The following is a 20,507-nucleotide window of genomic DNA, read 5'->3' on the forward strand; positions in this document are numbered from 1 at the left end:
GAGTCAGCTCTGACTCACGGCCACCCCGTGTACAAATGAACAAAATATCGCTCCGTTCTGTGCCATCTTCAAGATCATGGGTATGCTCATGTCCGTTATTGCTGCCACTGTGCATTTTGAGTGACTTCCCTCCTAGGGGTATCAGCTTCCAGCACTACATTGTACCTTACAAGGTTTTCATAGGCTAATTTTGGGAAGTAGATCCCCAGGCCTTTCTTCCTAGTCCATCCGTCTTAGTCTGGAAGCTCCACTGAAAACTGTCCACCATGGGTTACCCTGCTGGTATGCGAACTTTCAGCAGCATAGCAACATGCAAGCCACCACAGTATGACAAACTGACAGATGGGAAGTGGAATTCACACAGGGCATATTAACACACAGGGAAATTAAAACACAGTGAAAAAATATTACCGTTTCAGAACATCTTGACTTAAACTTGATACATTTGCTTCTTCTTTTGTTCCGATTTTTAAATTTAGTTTTGTTAAATTTTGCCATGCAAAAGCAGTGATCATAATTTGCTGAGCACCTTTCTGTGCCATGACTGTACTGAGCTAGCAATTTGTAAAAAAAAAAAAAATGAGGGTCAAAGAGAATACAGCACACATACACACACACACTCACACAATAAAAATACTAGAGGAATAGGAACAACAACAACAAAAAAAAAACCTAGCAAAATAACAAACAGGTAAAATTAGCAAATCGAAATGCAAACCGTGAAAGCTCTAAGCTTCCAAGTGGGAGAAGCAAAGAAGTTTACAAAACCCACACTCTAGGAAAAGAAAAAAAAAAAAAAGGAAAAATAAGCAGTATATTTTACCCCGAAAAAAACACAACAGTTTTATTATTGAATCCCAAGAAAGATTTCTCTGTATATTCACCATGTCAAGAAAACACTTTTTACAGATGTGAAATGAATGAGGAGCTATTTAACAACCCTCCGCAAGTCATGTGCTTCCCTGAAATGCTATGATGGCCTCGGAACTTTTGATTTTTCTATACAGTACAGTCAGCCCTCCGTATCCATGTGTTCCCCATCCACGGGTTCAGTCAACCGCAGAAAGAAAGAATTTGGAAGAAAAAAAGTTCCAAAAAGCAAAACTAGAATTTGCCACGCGCTGAGCACTACAATGAATCCTCTAGAATAAAGTGATGTGTGGGCACCCCCTGCTGTAGCCTCTCACCATTTCACAGCCCCTCAGTCTCTCTAGGGGCCCTGGTGGTGCAGTGGTTAAGTTTTTTGCTGCTAACCAAAAGATTAGCAGTTGGAATCAGCAGTTCAAATCCACCAGCAGCTCCTTGGAAGCCCTATGGGACAGTTCTACTCTGTCCGATAGGGTGGCTATGAGTTGGGATGGACTCCAGGGCAACTTTTTTTTTTTTTTTTTTTGGTTTTCAGTGTCTCTCCAGCACTCCCTGTTTGAGCATTGTTCACCTCAGGTCTTGTTATTATTCCCTAAACAATACAGTGTAACAGCTATTTGCTTAGCATTTACATTGTAACAGTTATAGGTAATCCAGAGATGATTTAAAGTGTAGAGGAGGCTGTGCAAAGGCCGTTCGCCAAATATTACACCAATTTATATGAGGGCCTGGAACATCCGTGGGTTTTGGTATCCACAAGGGTTCTGGAACCAATCCCCCCTACCCCCATAATGAGGGACAACTGTATATTTTATTATCAGAGAGAATTTTAATTTCAATAAACATGAATTGTGAAATAACAAAAGAGGAAACTGCCTTGGAATAAAAAAGAGAGAAGAAAAAGAGGTTTTTGCAGGGAACTTGGGAAAACACAAAGGAATAGACCTTCCGGCCATCTAGAGCCCTCCTAGGAGGGAACCTTAGGGAACCCCTGTCCTGAAAGGAGCTTCCTCTCAGTGCAGAGCATGGTTTTTGGAATGGCATCTCTGTGCCCACCTGAGGCCAGGGAGGATGGAGCCGGCTCTATATTAAAGTCAGAAAGATATTGGGCATTTGAGTGAGGATTCGGCCTCTATAGATAAAGGATTCTTAGTATGCGTGTACAATGTAATCTGTATGTATTTAAGTATGATATCTGAATTGCTTTATTTTTCAGCATATGGGTTTTCATAGGTTTATTAACATCTCCCCCCGCCCTTGCAACCAGTTCCTTTTTCTAGGTAATGTTTTAATTTCCTTCATTTGTAATTCTCCTACCTTCTGGTTTTTCAATTCCTCATGAAAGTAGCTCCCTTCTGTAACCAGGAAGTGGGTTTTGCAGAGTGTGGTGTGTTTTTTTCAAAAATGCCGATAATTTTAACATAGACTGAATCATTGTAATAATATGAAATTTAAAAAGAAGTCAAAGAAGCATCAATTCCAGCATAAGCCTGCTCTGCTGGGACTTACTGATGCAATGTCCTGGTTTTAATACCTCTGCTGTGTTCTTCAGCTGTTTCGCTCTTTAAACTGGGCAGTTTTATGTGGAGGAAGGAGACCTGTGGCTTCATTTTAGTTTTGTTACTGATTTACTTTGTAACCTTGGATAAGCCCATTAACTAATAATAGGGACTGATGTTTCCTTACCTGTAAAAAGAGAAGCTTGGACTAAAACACCCTATAGGCTTGTTAGATCTAAAATTGTATACTGCTTCTTTATAACTGCATTATAAAAATATCAATGCTAGGTCATCTAAAGCAAAACAATATGAACCTTTAAGTGTGTGTAATGAATCATATATATTTTTTTGTTTTTCTTTTAATGAATCATATCAGTTAAAGTAATGAGATCAAGAATAGAAATAGCAAGAATGGGATGGTCTTAGTGGAGATAAGAGATTTTAATTTTCCACTGCTAAGGAGAGTGGTGGAGCCCTGGTGGCGCAGTGGTTAAGACATCAACTGCTAACCAACAGGTCAGCAGTTCAAATCCACCAGCCGCCCATTTCAGTTCTACTTTGTCCTATAGGGTCGCTGTGAGTTGGAATCAACTCGACTGCGAGGGTTTGTTTGTTTAGTTGGTTTTTTAAGAAGGGTGGAGGGGCTGCCTCCTGAGATCCTCAAGAATGGTCAACTTATCATTGGCCACTGATGCTTTCATAGTTTCTTGATTGATAAGCAGCTATTAAGTTCTCTTACAATTCAACAACTGCAATATTTTTAAAGAAATCCTGGTGCATTTTCCCAAAAAGGCATGTACAAGAATGTTCTTAGCTGCACTGTAATAGTAAAAAAAAAAAAAAAAAATTGGAGATAGCATTGTGATGTATTCATAAAATGAAATATTATACAGTATTGAATGCACACAGCTGCTCTGTGGGAGAAAGACCTGGTGATCTGTTTTAGTAAAGATTACAGTTGTGAAAACACTGTGGGACAGTTCTACTTTGTCACATGGGGTGGTTATAAAGCAAAATTGACTCAATGGCACCCAACAACAACAAGTATATAATATTGCTAACATTGGTTGGTATGGGCAAGTTGCAGAAGAATATATACAGTATGATTCTAGTTATACAACATTTATACTATTTATACAGTAATTCAGCACAGAGCTGACACCCAGCCGGTAAGACCCGCATAGCCATGCCCATATTCACAGTCACATAATTGGTTTTGACAACCTTTCTAGTTGGTTCTTGTCTGTGTTGTACCAGTGTTCAGGATCTTGCCTATCGTCTTTGCCTGCATATGTAGTAAAGGAAATGAAAATGTGTAGGAATTATAAACAGCACGTTTAGGTATGTGGTCACCTTTGTGGGAGGAGAAGGGTTCACTGAGATCAGAAAAGGTGTGAACAGTGAGCTTCAACTATTTTAGTTTTAGTTATTAATCTAGATGGCAGGTCCAAGGGTAATCACTGTGTGATCCTTTAGGTATTTTTGTATGTTTTAAATAGTTTATAAAAATTTAAAATAATTTAAATAACTTTTTGTCTCTCCTTAGGCTCTCTTGGGGTTTAATCTATGCTGGATTCATCTTCTTTATTTCCATATTAATTACAATTGTCATAACATCTACCCAAATTATAGTCAGGATAGGCTTCATGGTCATCTTTACCCTCTTTTTTCTGTATGGCTTATCTTTGGTAAGTTCACAAATTTATTGTTACTTTCCCTGCTTCTGGTCTTAGCTGTATGTAGCGAATATTAATGCCTCAGGGGACTACTACGGTCACCTTTTCTGTAACTATTTTTTTCTGTTTGCTTGAGAATGTTTTTATGGCTGTGCAAAAGTGATATAACCCAAATAAAAGCTGAACTTTCTTTTGTGTAAAGATTTGAATTAACGAAACAATGACTCAAAAAGAAAAAAGAAAGTTTTTTACTCTAAATTTTTCCAAGACTATTCTAGGTTTTGAATGATAACGTTCTTGTGCAGCAGACACACCCTTCTCTCCAGGGGCCCCTGTCACCGATCACAGCAACCCTTCTCCCTGTATATTCCCCCTTCAGTAACTTCCCCCTTCACTGCCCCTCCTTTCTCTGAACAAGCCTCTAATTCTTTTCCCTTCCAGAAAGTCTTCTGCAAAGGGTATGTGGATATCCTTTCTTATGCATTAAAAAAAAAAAAAAAAAGTGCCATTGAGTAGATGCTGATTCATGGCAACCCTATGTGTGTCAGAGTAAAACTGTGCTCCATAGGGTTTTCAGTGGCTGATTTTTTTGGAAATAGATCGCCAGGCCTTTCTTCTGAGGCATCTCTGTGTGGATGCCAACCTCCAACCTTTAGGTTGGCAGCCAAGTGTGTTAACCATTTGCATCACCTAGGGACTCCTAGTACATTAATTTAGAAATTCAGCTTCTCTCGATTTTTCAAGCCTTCATTTCTACCCTTTCCTCAGCCCTTCTTCCAACTTTTTCTATCCTTTCCTCAACAACAAAAGCCCAGCATCTGAGTAGAGCAAACAAGGATCCTCTTTAAAAGGTTGAGGAAGGACTGAGGATAATTATATCTTAATACTTTCATCATTGTTTCAATGATAAATATTCCTATTATAATATAAAGGCCCTTATTTTTAACAGTGACTCTTAGTGAACTAAGTAGGTGATAGCTAAATGCCTTCTCCCTTTTTCAGATAGGGTTAGTGTTCCTGATGAGCGTGTTGTTAAAGAAGACCAGCCTCACCAGCTTGGCTGTGTTTCTCCTTAAGCTTTTCTGGGGATGTGTGGGATTCACTGTGTTACATAAACAACTTCCTTCATCTTTGGAGTGGATTATGAGTATTTGGAGCCCCTTCGCCTTCACTGCTGGATTGGCTCGGGTAAGAGCATGGGTACTGGTTTACTACTGATCTCTCAGAAGATGCTGTACTTCCTGACCCTTATCATCAATGCACTTTTCAAAAGAAGAACTTTAATTCTAAGTGTTTTTCTGCCGTAAAGCTAAATTTTCTTGAAGTTATTATTTAATTGTAGGAGCCCTGGTGGTGCAGTGGTTAAGCCCTAGACTGATAACCGAAAGCCTGGCAGTTCAAACCCACCAGCTCTTCTGCGGGAGAAAGATGTGGCAGTTTGCTTCCATCAAAATTTACAGCCTTGGAAACACTATGAGGCAGTTCTACTCTGTCCTACGGGGTTGCTATGAGTTGGAATCAATTCGATGGCAACAGGTTTTATTTAATTGTAGAAAAACTGTTGTTTCATAAGAAAACTTAAATAAGGAAATTTTCCAGATTGTCACCTCTCAGATGTATTTTGGTTTTGAAGTATTTTCTTCTAGTTTTTTGATTTTCTATATATGAATATTTACTTTTCACTTCACATAAGGAAAACACTCTGCTAGTTCATTAAAAACCTGTTTAAAAAGACATTTTGTGAACTACGAACTATGAAAAATTTCAAAATACAAATATATAGTTTAGCAAATAATTATAAAGTAAATCAAAGTAACCATAAACCAGGTAAAGAAGCAGAGTGTTGCAGTCACCCCAGAAACTCTCAGAAACATGCCTTTCCTTTGATAAAACTTTTGTATAATCATTTTCTTGCTTTCAATTTCCACCTAAATGTGCACCCTTAAATATAATGTTTCAGTTTTGCCTAATTTTGGACCTTATGTAAATGATAGCATACAAAATGTATTTTAGAAAATCTGGATTTTTCATTCAACATTGTATTGTGAGATGCCGTCCATATTTTGTATGTAGCTTTATATAGTATTCTATTGTATGAATATACTATCAATTTTCTTATTAATAATAACAGTATTTTCCAGTTTGGGGTTATTAATATTAATAATGCTGCTACAAATATTCTGGTACATGTAGGTGCTGAATAGTGGAGTCTAGAGTATGTATATCTTAATCTTTGTGCTACTGCCAAATATTTTTCCAAAGTGGTTGCCAGAGCTTACATTTGCACCACCAGAGCTCCAGTTGCTGCTTGCCTTAACCAACACTTAGTATTGCCAGTCTTTCAAATTTTGGCTATTCTGGTAAATATGTAGTAATATATCATCAGTGGTGCCAATTTGCATTTCCCTGATTTTTTATGAAATCATATAACTTTTCATATGTTTACTGTTACTTTTCATGTTTTTTGGATTTTTTTTCTTTTGTAAGTTGCCAGTCAACCTCATTTGCTCATTTCTATACTGAGTTGTCTATTTTTTTCTTATTGATTTGTTGGAATTCTTTATATATGCTGGGTAGGAAACATTTTTCAGTTATTTGTTGATTGCTTTTTTATTGTTTTAATGGTGGCTTTTGATGAACAGAGGTTCTTAATTTTGATAAAGTCCAATTTACCATTTTTTCTTGTATGTAGAGTACTTTTGTGTCTGTTTAAGAAATCTTTACCTATTCCAAGGTCATAAAATATTCTCTTACATTTTATTCTGGAAACTTTATTGTTATAACTCTTACATTTAGATGTATACTGCATTTCAAAACAACTTTTGTATATGTGTAGCTAGAAGTCAATATTAATTTTTCTACATGAACATCCAATTGCATCAGCTCTATTTTTTGAAATGACCACTCTTTCCCTGAATGAATTGCAGTGATTCCTTTATGATAACTCAGCCTATCATGTATGGGCCCATTTGTCTATCCTTGCACCAATATCATATTGTTTTGTTTTATAAGTCTTGATATCTGGTGATTGTTGTTGTTAGTTACCATCGAGTTGATTCTAACTCAGGGCAACCCCATATGTGCAGAGTAGAACTGTGCTCTATAGGGTTTTCAAGGCTGTGATCTTTCAGGAGCAGATCACCAGGCCTTCTTTCCAAGATCCTCTGGGTATGCTTGAACTACCAACTTTTTGGATTGCAGTCCATCGCTTAACCATTTTTGCCACCCAGAGGTAATTTCACCATACTTTTTTCTTTCTCAAGACAGTCTTATCTGGTCTAGGTCCTTTGCAATTATGTAAATTTTAGTATTAGCCTATCGAGTTACACACACAACATGCATGTGTACGTACAAAGCTGCTGAGATTTTGATGCAGTTGAATTTTCAAATTAATTTGGGGAGAATCAAGACCTTATCTGGGTTATTAATATTAATGATGCCTCTACGAATATTCTTGTACACGTTTCCCAGTGAGTATAGGCATTCAGATCTGTTTGGTATATATGTGTTGTTGTTGTTGTTAGGTGCCATCGAGTCAGTTCCGACTCATAGCAACCCTATGCACGATAGAAGGAAGCACTGCCCAGTCCTGCGCCATCCTTACAAGCGTTGCTATGCTTGAGCTCATTGTTGCAGCTACTGTGTCAATCCACTTTGTTAAGGGTTTTCCTCTTTTCCACTGACCCTGTACTTTGCCAAGCATGATGTCTCTCTCCAGGGACTGATCCCTCCTGACAACATGTCCAAAGTACGTAAGACACAGTCACGCCATCCTTGTGTCTAAGGAGCTTTCTGGTCATACTTCTTCCAAGACAGATTTGTTCGTTCTTTTGGCAGTCCATGGTATATTCAATATTGTTCACCAACACCACAATTTAAAGGTGTCAATTCTTCTTCGGCCTTCCTTATTCATTGTCCAGCATTCACGTGCGTATGATGCAATTGAATGAATACGTACATGCGTTTATTTAGGTATTCTTCAATTTCTCTGAATACTTGTTTTAGTTTTTAGTGTAGACGTCTTACACAATGTCATTTAGTTTCTTCCAAAGTGTTTGATGCTGTTATAAATGGAACTAATGTTTAAATTCTTATTTTCTAAATGCTTGTTGTTAATAGAGATACAACTGATTTTTGTATATTGGCCTTGATTCCAGCAATTTCACACACACAATCATATCATCTACAAATGATGGTTTATTTTTTCTTCTCTGGTACTCACTATGAGTTGGAATCAACTCGACTGCAGTGGGTTTGGTTTGGTTTTTGGTACAATATTGAGTAGAAATACAGGCAAATGAAAAGCTTTCAAAATTTCATCATTAAGCATGATGCTTGGTGCTGTTCTTTGTACATTTCCCTTCACCCAATTAAGAAAGTTCCCTTCTCTTCTTAGTTTGCAATGAGGTTTTCCTTATCATGAATGCATATTGGATTTTATAAAATACTTCTTCTGCATCTAGGTTGACTGCATAATTTTCCCCTTTAATCTGTTTTATGCTGAATTAGGAAACCCTGGTGGCATTAGGAAACCCTGGTGGCGTAGTGGTTAAGTGCTATGGCTGCTAACCAAGAGGCTGGCAGTTCGAATCCACCAGGCACTCCCTGAAAACTCTGTGGGGCAGTTCTACTCTCTCCTATAGGGTTGCTATGAGTCGGAATCGACTTGACGGCAGTGGGTTTGGTTTTGGGTTTGGGTGGCATAGCAGTTAAGCTCTATGCTGCTAACCAAAAGGTTGGCAGTTTGAGTCCACCAAGTGCTCCTTGGAAACCCTATGGGGACAGTTCTACTCTGTTTTATAGGGTCACTATGAGTCGGAATCGACTCAACAACAAGAGTTTTTTTTTTTTTTTTTAATGCTGAATTAAATTGATTGATTTTCAAATGTTGGCATAGCCTTGAATCCCTGGAATAAACTCAACTTCATCATGAAAATGTTAAAATTTTAACATAGATTGAGAGGTAATATAATGTGTTGGGTGAGAACCTTGACTTGGAAACTGAACTTCCTGTATTCAGATTCTAGCTTTACCACTTCTAGCTATGTGATTTTGACTTTGGTTGGCTAAGCTACTCAAGCACTCTGTACCTCAGTTTCATCATGTGTAAAATGAAAATAAAAATAATAACGCATGCCCCATAGAGTTATGAGGAAGGTGAAGTGAGATAATATAAAAAGCTGTTAGAGTAGCGCCAAAACCATAGTATAGGTATTACTATATTCCCAAAATTATAAACACAAATCTTTATTTTTGGTAATAACTGAAAAAAGAGGTTAGTTTTCTTTATCATTATCCTAATGAGCATTGCTTCAAAGTATTCCTTATATCATTTTCTAAAATTTATTATTTTTGTATAGAAATAACACTCTGCAATATTGCAATAAAGTCTTGAAAACAGGCAAATGAGTTATAATTTAAATTCCTATTCTTAGGCCATTGTATTTTTTATCAATGTTTTCTTTTAATATTGCTTTGGTATTTTCAGTAAAATAGAAATATTTTGACTTTGTTATTAAGCCTTATGGAAAAAACTAGTTAGTCAAATAATAATTCTTGTTACTATACTGGATTACTTTTAATTTGTTTCCTTTAAGTGTTTTTTTTTTTTTTCTGGACTCTTAGATTACCCACCTGGATTATAAATTGAATGATGCAAGTTTTACTGACCTCTCAGGAGATTCATATATAATGATAGGAACTTTTTCTATGTTGGCTTTTGATGGTCTTTTCTACTTGGTACTGGCATTATACTTTGACAGAATCTTACCCTGTAAGTAATTGTGAATTTTTCTTTGAACTCTATAAGGATTGATTATACTGAAGAGTTTTTCTTAATGTTCAATGAATATATTTTAAGAAACAAAAAATAACAACTGTTTCTACTTTGTAGTTTTAATGATCTGAAGGAATTTTAATGTAAAAACAATTATTATTCTCACTATATTATAGTACAATAATACATATTGTAATTATCTAATAATAATAATTATAGCACATATTATAGTTAGGTAGTAATTAAGTAACGTTACTTTTCCCAAGGACCCTTGAACCTGTTTTCAAAGAATGATATTTCGGATTCATATCAGAACAAGCTGAAATAAATTAGTTCTTAGCATAGTTTTTACCAGCGTAGGACCACAGTACTGTGGAAGTGCCTCTTATTCAATATATATATATTTTTTTTTTACAAGAATGTTGGGTAGGTTGTAAATTAACACGGTTAGATGGGACCTCAGGTGGGATATAATCAGTGTTTTTCTACCTTCCTCCTTTTTGGGAAGGACCATTTCAGAAACAGTTTTCCATCCTTTAAAGAAATATCAGAAAAGAAAATTAGAATGTACGTTTTTAACATCATTCTCAATTTTTTCCACGTATTGCATATATTTACAGAAATGGATTACCCAGTTAGATTCTCTTTTTCTTGGAAACAACCGAAAATTTCACATAAACCAAGAATTTCTTTACATATACTGGAATCAAAATGCTTTTTTCTTTGAAAATCCTTCTTATTTACTTGTCTTCTTATTTCATGTGTTCCTTCCGCATTGGCTGTATTTAGGATTGTCTCATGTTTCTGTGCATTTCCTTATATCTGTTTCTGTCTTTCTGGTTTCTACCTGAAGGTCCTTACTAATAAATATTGTTTCATTAAATAAAGTCTAGAAAATAATTATTTATCCTAAACAAATATAATTTGTTCAAGTATTTCAATATGATATTCAATTTTTTGTGTGTGTGGTGAAATGATTTCTTAAGTTTACAAACATACTTGCTATTGTTTTTTATGTGCCATATTAAGGGTTTGTATTTTTTGCCAAATATTTGGTTTCAGCCATTCTTCCAAGTACCTTCAAAGTCATTTTGTTCAAACCTTTGATTTATACTTTGCTGAAAGTTCTATTATATTGTTTAACTTTTACAATAACATATTATTATCCTTTGAATTGGAGCCCTGGTGATATAGTGGTTAAGCATTTGGCCGCTAACTAAAAGGTCGGCAGTTCAAATCCACCAGCCACTCCTTGGAAACCCTATGGGACAGTTCTACTCTGTCCTATAGGGTCGCTATAAGTTGGAATCAACTTGACAGAAATGAGTCTGGTTTTTGAGTCACCCTTTGAATTTTCACTATTTACTTCATTGTCAAGTTTTCACCTCAGTGGGAAGCTGAAAAGGTAAGAATTTATCTTTGAAGCTTGGAAGTTCAAGACATTCTGTACCATTATGATCATAATATAGCTTCTTTGCTCGTTGGGTTTATATTGCTAATTCAATATTTTATTGCTTCTTGATTACTTAGTTGGAAATGAGCTCTGTTATTCTCCACTGTTTTTCTTGAACTCATCGCCTTGTTTGCAACACCAGAGAACTGACTATGAGGTCGTTGAGAAAGAAATGGACTCTGAGAATTCGGCTGATGATTGTTTTGAACCAATAGCTCCAGAATTCCAAGGAAAAGAAGCCATCAGGTAATCACCAAACCAAACCAAACCCACTGCCATTGAGTTGATTCCGACTCACAGTGACCCTGTAGGACACAGGAGAATTGCTTTATAGGGTTGCGAAAGCTGTAATCTTTAGCGAAGCAGACTGCCACATCTTTGTCCTGTGGAGCAGCTGGTGGGTTCGAACAGGTCACCTTTCAGTTAGCAGCCGAACGCTTAACCACTGTGCCACCAGGGCTGCAGGTAATCACATACATAGTTATATTAACAGAGAGGAGTAAGGCTAAAGAATTATGAACCAACAACAGCAGGGAGAGCCTGAGGCAAAATATTAAGAAATGAAATTTGTTTTTGTGACCATCACTGTGGATTGTTCCATTGCCACCCCCACCAATTTCTCTCAAGTGCTTCTTGAGAGGAAAATTCTCTTTGATTAGCACCACATGGTGTTATCTTGTCAACCTCAGTCTTCCCTTTCTCCCCGCTTCTGTCACTGATGACCTGTGTCGCTTTTATTCTTGCTTTTTTCATTCCCTGGAAGCTTTCTTCATAGTTTTTTTGTTGTTGTTGTACTTTAGATGAAGATTTACAGAATAAACTAGTTTCTCATTAAACAGTACACATATTGTTGTATGACATTGGTTAACAATCCCACGACACATCAATACTCTCCCTTCTCAACCTCGAGTTCCCTATTACCAGCTTTCCTGTTCCCTTCTGCCTGGAAAAATGAATAAATTTCTCTGACCCTCAATGTCCTTTATGAAAAATAAATTTTTTGTGACCCTCCATGCCGTCTGTGAAAAGAAGATAACATCTCCTTTGAAGGGCTGTTAGGGGATTGGGTGTGTAACAGAATCACATGAGGAACTCTTAAAATATCTGTTTTCTCAGACCCTCCCCCCAGGGATTGTAACTCATTTGGTATGGGATTGAACCCAAGAATCTGTGGATTTTAAAGGGCCCTGTAGATTCTTCTAATGTACACTAAGCTAAAAAATCAGAGCTTTAAGTATTAACCATTTATTTATTTAACAGATACCCATCTAGTGCTTCTTACGTACCAGATACACATTTAATTCTCACACACACACACACAAACTTATGAGGCAGGTACTTTTATTTTCCCTATTTTACAAAAGAGAAAAGAGAAGCACTGAAAGGTAAAGTATCTTACCCAAGGTTGTGTAACTAGTAAATGAGATGTTGGGCTGGGAATCCAGACAGCCTGGCTCTACATTCTATGCTCTTAGCCTCTGGATACTGACGAGATGTCAGGAGGCAAAAGAAGATAAATAAATAGAAACTCACAGCTAGGAAGTGAAATATTTCTCTCTAAGACAAACCTGTCTACCTAAGCCTTGTCCTTCCAGTTCTGACTCTATTTCCTGCTAAGCTTTCTGAGACAGCAGCAAGACACCGCCACTTCCAGCCTCAACACCGAAGACACCAGCTCCGTGGAAAACATTTATCCAAAAGAAAAAGGCCAAGTGAGGAATACCAAAACAAACCGAACAAAAAAGAAACACCCAGTTCCTTTTGAGTCTATTCCAACTCATAGCGACCCTGTAGGACAGTGGTTAATTACTCAGCTGCTAACTGAAATATCTGCTATTCGAACCCACCAGCCGCTCCATGGGAGAAAGATACAGAAGTCTGCTTCTGTAAAGATTACAGCCTTGGAAACCCTATGGGGCAGTTCTACTCTGTCCTATAGGGTTACTATGAAAGTGAGGAATAATTTCCCACAATTCAGTTCCAATGTCCTCAACCCCTCTTTACCAGTTTCAGGCACAAAAAATAAAATTATCTTATTGTTCAAATAATAGTAATCTTCAGATCCAATCTAAGAAAATCTTTCTGTTACTCCCAAAGATCAAAAAAACAGTGCTTCTCTTTGTTCTACTGCTGCTTAGTGGCCAAGGAGAGAAAGTGAATGTCCCCCTGTCACTCCCAGGCCATCTACGCTGTGTTGGCTCCGGGCTTCCTTGCGTCTTGGTCTAGATTGTTTGCTAAACTAGAGGCCTTTTGTCACTAACAAAAGAAGAAGTTGTCTGATGCAAGGCCTAGTCACTAAAGCTTTTGGCTCCATTGGGTCATCTCGCTTAGTTCCACACCAAAGTAGAAAGATAGGCTTAGATGCCCAACCTTTCAGCCCTTTGATGAGAAGGTGCTATACACCCAGGTACTATTAAAACAGGTTCTGGGTCAGCAAGATAGCCTAAAACTGCCCTTTGACCACCCAACATTTGATGTAGTTTCCAATCTACAAATCTTATCCCTTCGTTCTTCATGGTGATCTTATCTTAGGAACATCATTGCCCCTTTCCACCACTGGAGAGCAGTCAAATCCCAACATTTGAACTCGATTTTATACGGACATAGCAGGTACTAGGACATTGATGGAGTCCCTGGGCGGTGCAAACAGTTAATGCCCTCAGCTGCTCACTGAAAGTTTGGAGGTTTGAATACACGCAGAGGCACCTTGGAAAAAAAGCCTTGACGATCTACCTCTGAAAAAGCATCCATTGAAAACCAGACACGGGGCTCTGACGCACATGGGGCCACCGTGAGTTGGAATCAACTGAGTGACAACTGGTTTTCGGGATATTGATTTCTTTTTTCCCAGGAAGTCTCTGTGCTTTATATGCACGCCCACCCTTGGCCTTTCCCCAGCTGTCTTTGAGCTTTACATATCAGGAGCTATGGAGGGAATGTTGCAGAATTCTAACCAGAACCAAGAATCTGGTTCTTTCAAGATATCTAGTTTTTTTTTTTTTTTTTTTTTACCATTGGCTCTCTCTCACTGGTGACCCCTCATTCACCTTCTCTGGGAGCATTTGTGTGTACATCTGCATATTCTTGTAACTAAAGATCATTCAGGCCACAGTCCCAAAGCGTAGGCAAGACGTCAGCCCCAGAAGGAAATGGCTATCTCATCTCTAAAATCTGAAAACAACCAGCTGTTCCTAAATGGAAATGTTTTCATTAAAATAATACACTCAAAGCCCCACTTCACAGCATGTACCATCCCACCAAGAAAGACTACGCCTCATCAACTGTCACCTACCAGCAACCTGGTTGAATAAATGTCCTTGCCCTTCATTTGATTCATGCCCAGAAAAGGTGACTGGACACTGTTTGGCTTTGAAATTGAAGATGAATCATACATAATCTTAGTGGTTATGATGTCTCTAATATGTCTGGGCCTAGCTCCTGCCTCACCCTGTGATTAACTATGAACTCTGCATGCTGGCTCAGCTGTCTGCTTCCCCCAGTCCTCCAGCCTCAAGATGGTGACTGTACTTCCATCCAAGTTACTCAGGCCTTCCTGGTAGATTCCATAATTTACTCCTTCATTCAACACACATATTTTTGCATTTGCTATGTTTTTGTAAATTTCAGGGGAAATGATTAACCAATAATAAGTGTCTGTTTTTTTTTGTTTGTTTGTTTTGTTTTTAAGTAGGCTAGTGTCTTGGTTTGAGTAGTGTCTTAGGTTCCTAGTGCTGCTGTAACAGAAATATTACAAGTGGGTAGCTTTAACAAACAGAAAGTTATTTTCTCACAGTTTGTTGTTGTTGTTAGGTGCCGTCGAGTCGGTTCCAACTCATAATGACCCTATGCACAAAAGAATGAAACACTGCCCAGTCCTGCATCATCCTTACAATCGTTTTTACGCTTGAGCTCATTGTTGCAGCCACTGTGTCAATCCACCTACTTGAGGGTCTTCCTCTTTTCCATTGACCCTGTACTCTGCCAAGCATGATGTCCTTCTCCAGGGACTGATCCCTCCTGACAACATGTCCAAAGTATGTAAGATGCAGTCTTGCCATCCTTGCCTCTAAGGAGCATTCTGGCCACACTTCTTCCAAGACAGATTTGTTCGTTCTTTTGGCAGTCCATGGTATATTCAGTGTTCTTTGCCAACACCACAATTAAAAGGCATCAACACTTCTTTGGTCTTCCTTATTCATTGTCCAGCTTTCACATGCATATGATGAGATCGAAAAAATCCATGGCTTGGGTCAGGCGCACCTTGCCCTTCAACACTTTGAAGAGGTCCTTTGCAGCAGATTTACCCAATGCAATGCATCTTTTGATTTCTTGACTGCTGCTTCCATGGCTGTTGATTGTGGATCCAAGTAAAATGAAATCCTTGACAACTTCAATCTTTTCTCCATTTATCATGATGTTGCTCATTGGTCCAGTTGTGAGGATTTTTGTTTTCTTTATGTTGAGGTGCAGTCCATACTGAAGGCTGTGGTCTTTGATCTTCATCAGTAAATGCTTCAAGTCCTCTTCCCTTTCAGCAAGCAAGGTTGTGTCATCTGCATAACACAGGTTGTTAATGAGTCTTCCTCCAATCCTGATGCCCCATTCTTCTTCATACAGTCCAGCTTCTCGGATTATTTGTTCAGCATACGGGTTAAATAGGTATGGTGAAAGAATACAACCCTGAGGCACACCTTTCCTGACATTAAACCAATCAGTATCCCCTTGTTCTGTCCAAACAACTGCCTCTTGATCTATGTAAAGGTTCCTCATGAGCACAATTAAGTGTTCTGGAATTCCCATTCTTTGCAGTGTTATCCATAGTTTGTTATGATCCACACAGTCAAATGCCTTTGCATAGTCAATAAAACACAGGTAAACATCCTTCTGGTATTCTCTGCTTTCAGCCAGGATCCATCTGACATCAGGAATGATATCCCTGGTTCCACATCCTCTTCTGAAACAGGCCTGAATTTCTGGCAGTTCCCTGTTGATACACTGCTGCAGCCGTTTTTGAATGATCTTCAGCAAAATATTGCTTGCGTGTGATATTAATGATATTGTTCTATAATTTCCACATTCAGTTGGATCACCCCTCTTGGGAATAGGCATAAATATGGATCTCTTCCAGTCAGTTGGCCAGGAAGCTGTCTTCCATATTTCTTGGCATAGACGAGTGAGCACCTCCAGCACTGCATCTGTTTGTTGAAACATCTCAATTGATATTCCATCAATTCCTGGAGCCTTGTTTTTCGCCAATGCATTCAGAGCATCTTGGACTTCTTCATTCAGTACCATCGGTTCCTGATCATATGCCACCTCTTGAAATGGTTGAATATCAACTAATTCTTTTTGGTATAATGACTCTGTGTATTCCTTCCATCTTCTTTTGATGCTTCCTGCGTCATTTAACATTTTCCCCATGGAATCCTTCACCGTTGCAACTCGAGGCTTGAATTTTTTCTTCAGTTCTTTCAGCTTGAGAAATGCTGAATGTGTTTTTCCCTTTTGGTTTTCCATCTCCAGCCCTTTGCACATGTCATTATAATATTTTGTCTTCTCGAGAGGCCCTTTGAAATCTTCTGTTCGGTTCTTTTACTTCATCAATTCTTTCTTTTGCTTTAGCTGCTCAATGCTCAAGAGCAAGTTTCAGAGTCTCCTCTGACATCCATCTTCGTCTTTTCTTTCTTTCCTGTCTTTTCATCATGTATAATGTCCTTGATGTCATTCCACAACTCATCTGGTCTTCGGTCGCTAGTGTTCAATGCGTCAAATCTGTTCTTGAGATGGTCTCTAAATTCAGGTGGGGTATACTCAAGGTCATATTTTGGCTCTCGTGGACTTGCTCTGATTTTCTTCAGTTTCAGCTTGAACGTGCATATGAGCAATTGATGGTCAGTTCCACAGTCGGCCCCTGGCCTTGTTCTAACTGTTGATATTGAGTCTTTCCATCATCTCTTTCCACAGATGTAGTCAATTTGATTTCTGTGCATTCCATCTGGCGAGGTCCATGTGCATAGTCACCATTTATGTTGGTGAAAGAGGTATTTGCAATGAAGAAGTCGTTGGTCTTGCAAAATTCTATCATTCGATCTTCAGCATTGTTTCTATCACTAAGGCCATATTTTCCAACTACTGATCCTTCTTCTTTGTTTCCAACTTTTGCATCCTAATCGCCAGTAATTATCAATGCATGTTGTTGTTGTTAGGTGCCATTGAGTCAGTTACGACTTATAGTGACCTTATGTACAACAGAACAAAACACTGCCTGGTCCCTCGCCATCCTCACAATCATTGTTATGCTTTAGCCCATGGTAGCAGCCACTGTGTCAATCCATCTCATTAAGGGTCTTCCTCTTCTTCACTGACCCACTACTTTACCAAGCATGATGTCTCTCTCCAGGGCCTAGTCCCTCCTGATAACATGTCTAAAGTATGTAAGATGAAGTCTCACTATCCTCACTTCTAAGGAGCATTCTGGCTGTATTTTTTCCAGGACAGATTTATGCATTTTTCTGGCAGTCCATGGTATATGGAATATCCTTTGCCAACACTATAATTCAAAGGTGTCAATTCTCCTTCTGTCTTCCTTATTTATTTTCCAGCTTTCCCATGCATATGAGACAATGGAAAATACTATGACTTGGGTCAGGCGCATCTTAGTTGTAAAAGAGACATCTTTGCTTTTCAAAGAGGCTAGAAGTCTGAATTCACGTGCCGGCTTTAGGGAAAGGCTTTCTGTCTTTGTAGGGTCCGAGGCCATGTCCTTCTCTCTTTTCAGCTTCTGTTCCTTGGCTCATTGGTGATCTTCATGTGGCATGGCATCTATCTTCCCCCATCTCTGTTTGCTTAATCTGCTCTTTTTATATCTCAGAACAGATTGACTCAAGATACAACCCACACTAATATTGCCTAATTAACGTAACAAAGAAAACCCATTCCCAAATGGGATTACAACCACAAATAGAGGGGTTACAATTTACAACATATATTTTTGGGAGACACAATTCAATCCCTGGCAGTTGATGATACCCCATTTTGAGGCCAAGGCACCCTTGCTACAGCAGCCTTATTTCACATGAATTGGTTGACAGCACCCATCAATCTAACTAGTGTTGTTTATGATCTGAAATATTTTTACTTCTGCATTGGTTAAATAAGTGCCCCTTTTGTCATTTCAGAATCAGAAATATTAAAAAGGAATATAAAGGGAAGTCTGGAAAAGTGGAAGCATTGAAAGGTAAACAAAACATTTCACTGTTTCATTGACAATTTTTAAGAAAAAATGGGAAAAATTCAATGTGAAAAATTTGAAAATATGTATCAACAAAACAAAAAAGAAAGAAAGAAAAATGCAAACAATGTAACTCCACCATGTGGAAATTAACTAGATATTTCATGAACTAATTAATTTTACAAAAACAGTACTACACAATGAAAGAATGTGATTTCACTTTGTTTTTTTAGATGAATCTTAAGCACTATTTTATTTTATTTGAACTATGAGTAAAGAAGAACATCAAGACATAAAGTCTGGTAATTTTTTTTTTAATGCTAGCAAGGGATTTGTGTAGTTTATATGTACTGGCTAGGTTAATTTAAACAAAGTGAGTAAAGACACTGATCATCAATTAAATTTCACAAGTCCATGTCCTAGGACAAACATAGTTTATAACCTCAAATGAACAAACCTGTTGAGATGAAATAGTCCAACAAATAGTTTTCTGTAAAGAAATCATTGAGGTCATAATTTCATAATTAGTGGCTATGTTTTATAGAGGAAAGCTTGCTTTTATTAATAATGAATTTTAGGAGGAAGAGAAATCATTGTTACAAGAGACAGAAGCTGTAAGAGTTAAAAAGAGCCATGAACCCTCCTGAAGGCTGAGAGTACTCTGTCCATTTTCCTAATATTGTGTTTATTTTCTAACAAGTATCAGATTCCTTAACTCACTCTTACTTCAAAAAAGTATTTAAGATTAGGTCTTTATTTTGAGAATTTAATGAACTTCTATCAACGAGTTTATTCTTTCCAGGTTTTTCTTATCAAATTCCATCCAGATCTGTGATTTCTTTCTTAAGTTTAATGAAGAATATATTGAAATGTCTTTAAATTTATAATCTCAATTTCCAGAGCTCATTACAAACTATCTTTTCACTCATCAATAATCATGAACTTCTTTTTGTATCTAAACATCTTCAACTTCTGTAAGGATTTTTTCCGTTTTTAAAGGTAGAAGCACTTTAAAATTTTTTTTAGTGAACGTCACTGGATAAAAAATATATGAAAACAGAAATAAGTAGAGTTGTTCTTTTGGACATAACGATGAAGGACCTGGAGCTGCACTTTCTCAGCCTTCTCTCTAAGTACCCCCTAGTGTTTGTAGCAATGTTGGGACACCTTTGGAAACACACTGTCAAAGTCCCTCAACTACAGCCTATTTTTAAATGGTTAAATAACATTCCATTGCATGGACATCCTGATTTACTTAACTAACGCACTGGGGTATGATATTCAGTTTATTTCCAATTTTTCACTATCATAAAAATACTAGAATGAACATTAATTATTTCACTTAAAGGCCATTAATTATTTCACTTAAAGGCCATTAATTATTTATTGAGTATAAATATCTGGAAGCATAATGTATTCAGTCCAAGGAACCAAATATGTAAGATACTCTTCGTATTTCAAGTCATTCACCTGCAAGCTTATAAAAAGTCAGACTTTCACAAGCAATACTCGATAGCAATAATCATATCAATTACAATTAACAGTTGAAGTTTACTGAGTCCTTACTGTGTGCTGAGAACTCTATTCATTGATTTCTATGAACTTTTTTCACTTACTTTGATGAGAAGCATGTGAATATTTCCCATTTTGCAGTTGAGGAAACTGAGGTTTATGTTTCATATTTCCAGTTAATAAAGGTTATTTCCAGGTTAGGTAGGGCCACTTTCCTTTTGCTCTTGAAGTCCTTATGTAGTTCCCGTTTATAAACAGCAACATAAAATTTTTTTAATGTGCCTGTTTAGTTGTCCCAATATGGTTTATTAAATCTTTGTTTTTTTTTAATAAATCCAAAAGATCCTTTTATCATTCCTAATTTCTTAGGCTTACTTTGGTTCATTTTAAACTTCTGTTATATCCCACTGATACTGGTTACTTGATCCTGCATGAGTAACATATTATTTTAATAGTTATATTTACTCCACCAGTGTCCCTGTATCAGTGACCT

At 37.5% G+C, this 20,507-nt stretch overlaps 1 protein-coding gene across 9 annotated transcripts in view; it reads left to right on the forward strand.

Moving 5' to 3' along the window:
* ABCA6 (ATP binding cassette subfamily A member 6) overlaps positions 1-20,507 on the forward strand; it is a 64,022-nt gene that overhangs the window by 7,529 nt on the left and 35,986 nt on the right. For 8 of the 9 annotated variants that reach the window (XM_064270830.1, XM_064270831.1, XM_064270828.1 and 5 more), the window contains 5 exons: positions 3,913-4,054; positions 5,045-5,230; positions 9,668-9,815; positions 11,349-11,517; positions 18,450-18,508. In XM_064270830.1, coding sequence (XP_064126900.1) covers positions 3,913-4,054; positions 5,045-5,230; positions 9,668-9,815; positions 11,349-11,517; positions 18,450-18,508 — 704 coding nt within the window. The remainder of the gene's footprint in view (positions 1-3,912; positions 4,055-5,044; positions 5,231-9,667; positions 9,816-11,348; positions 11,518-18,449; positions 18,509-20,507) is intronic. The other variant, XM_023556953.2, reaches the window with a different exon arrangement.

The sequence above is a fragment of the Loxodonta africana genome, chromosome 18 (genome assembly GCF_030014295.1).
Source record: "Loxodonta africana isolate mLoxAfr1 chromosome 18, mLoxAfr1.hap2, whole genome shotgun sequence".
In the NCBI taxonomy this organism is placed as follows: Eukaryota; Metazoa; Chordata; class Mammalia; order Proboscidea; family Elephantidae; genus Loxodonta; species Loxodonta africana.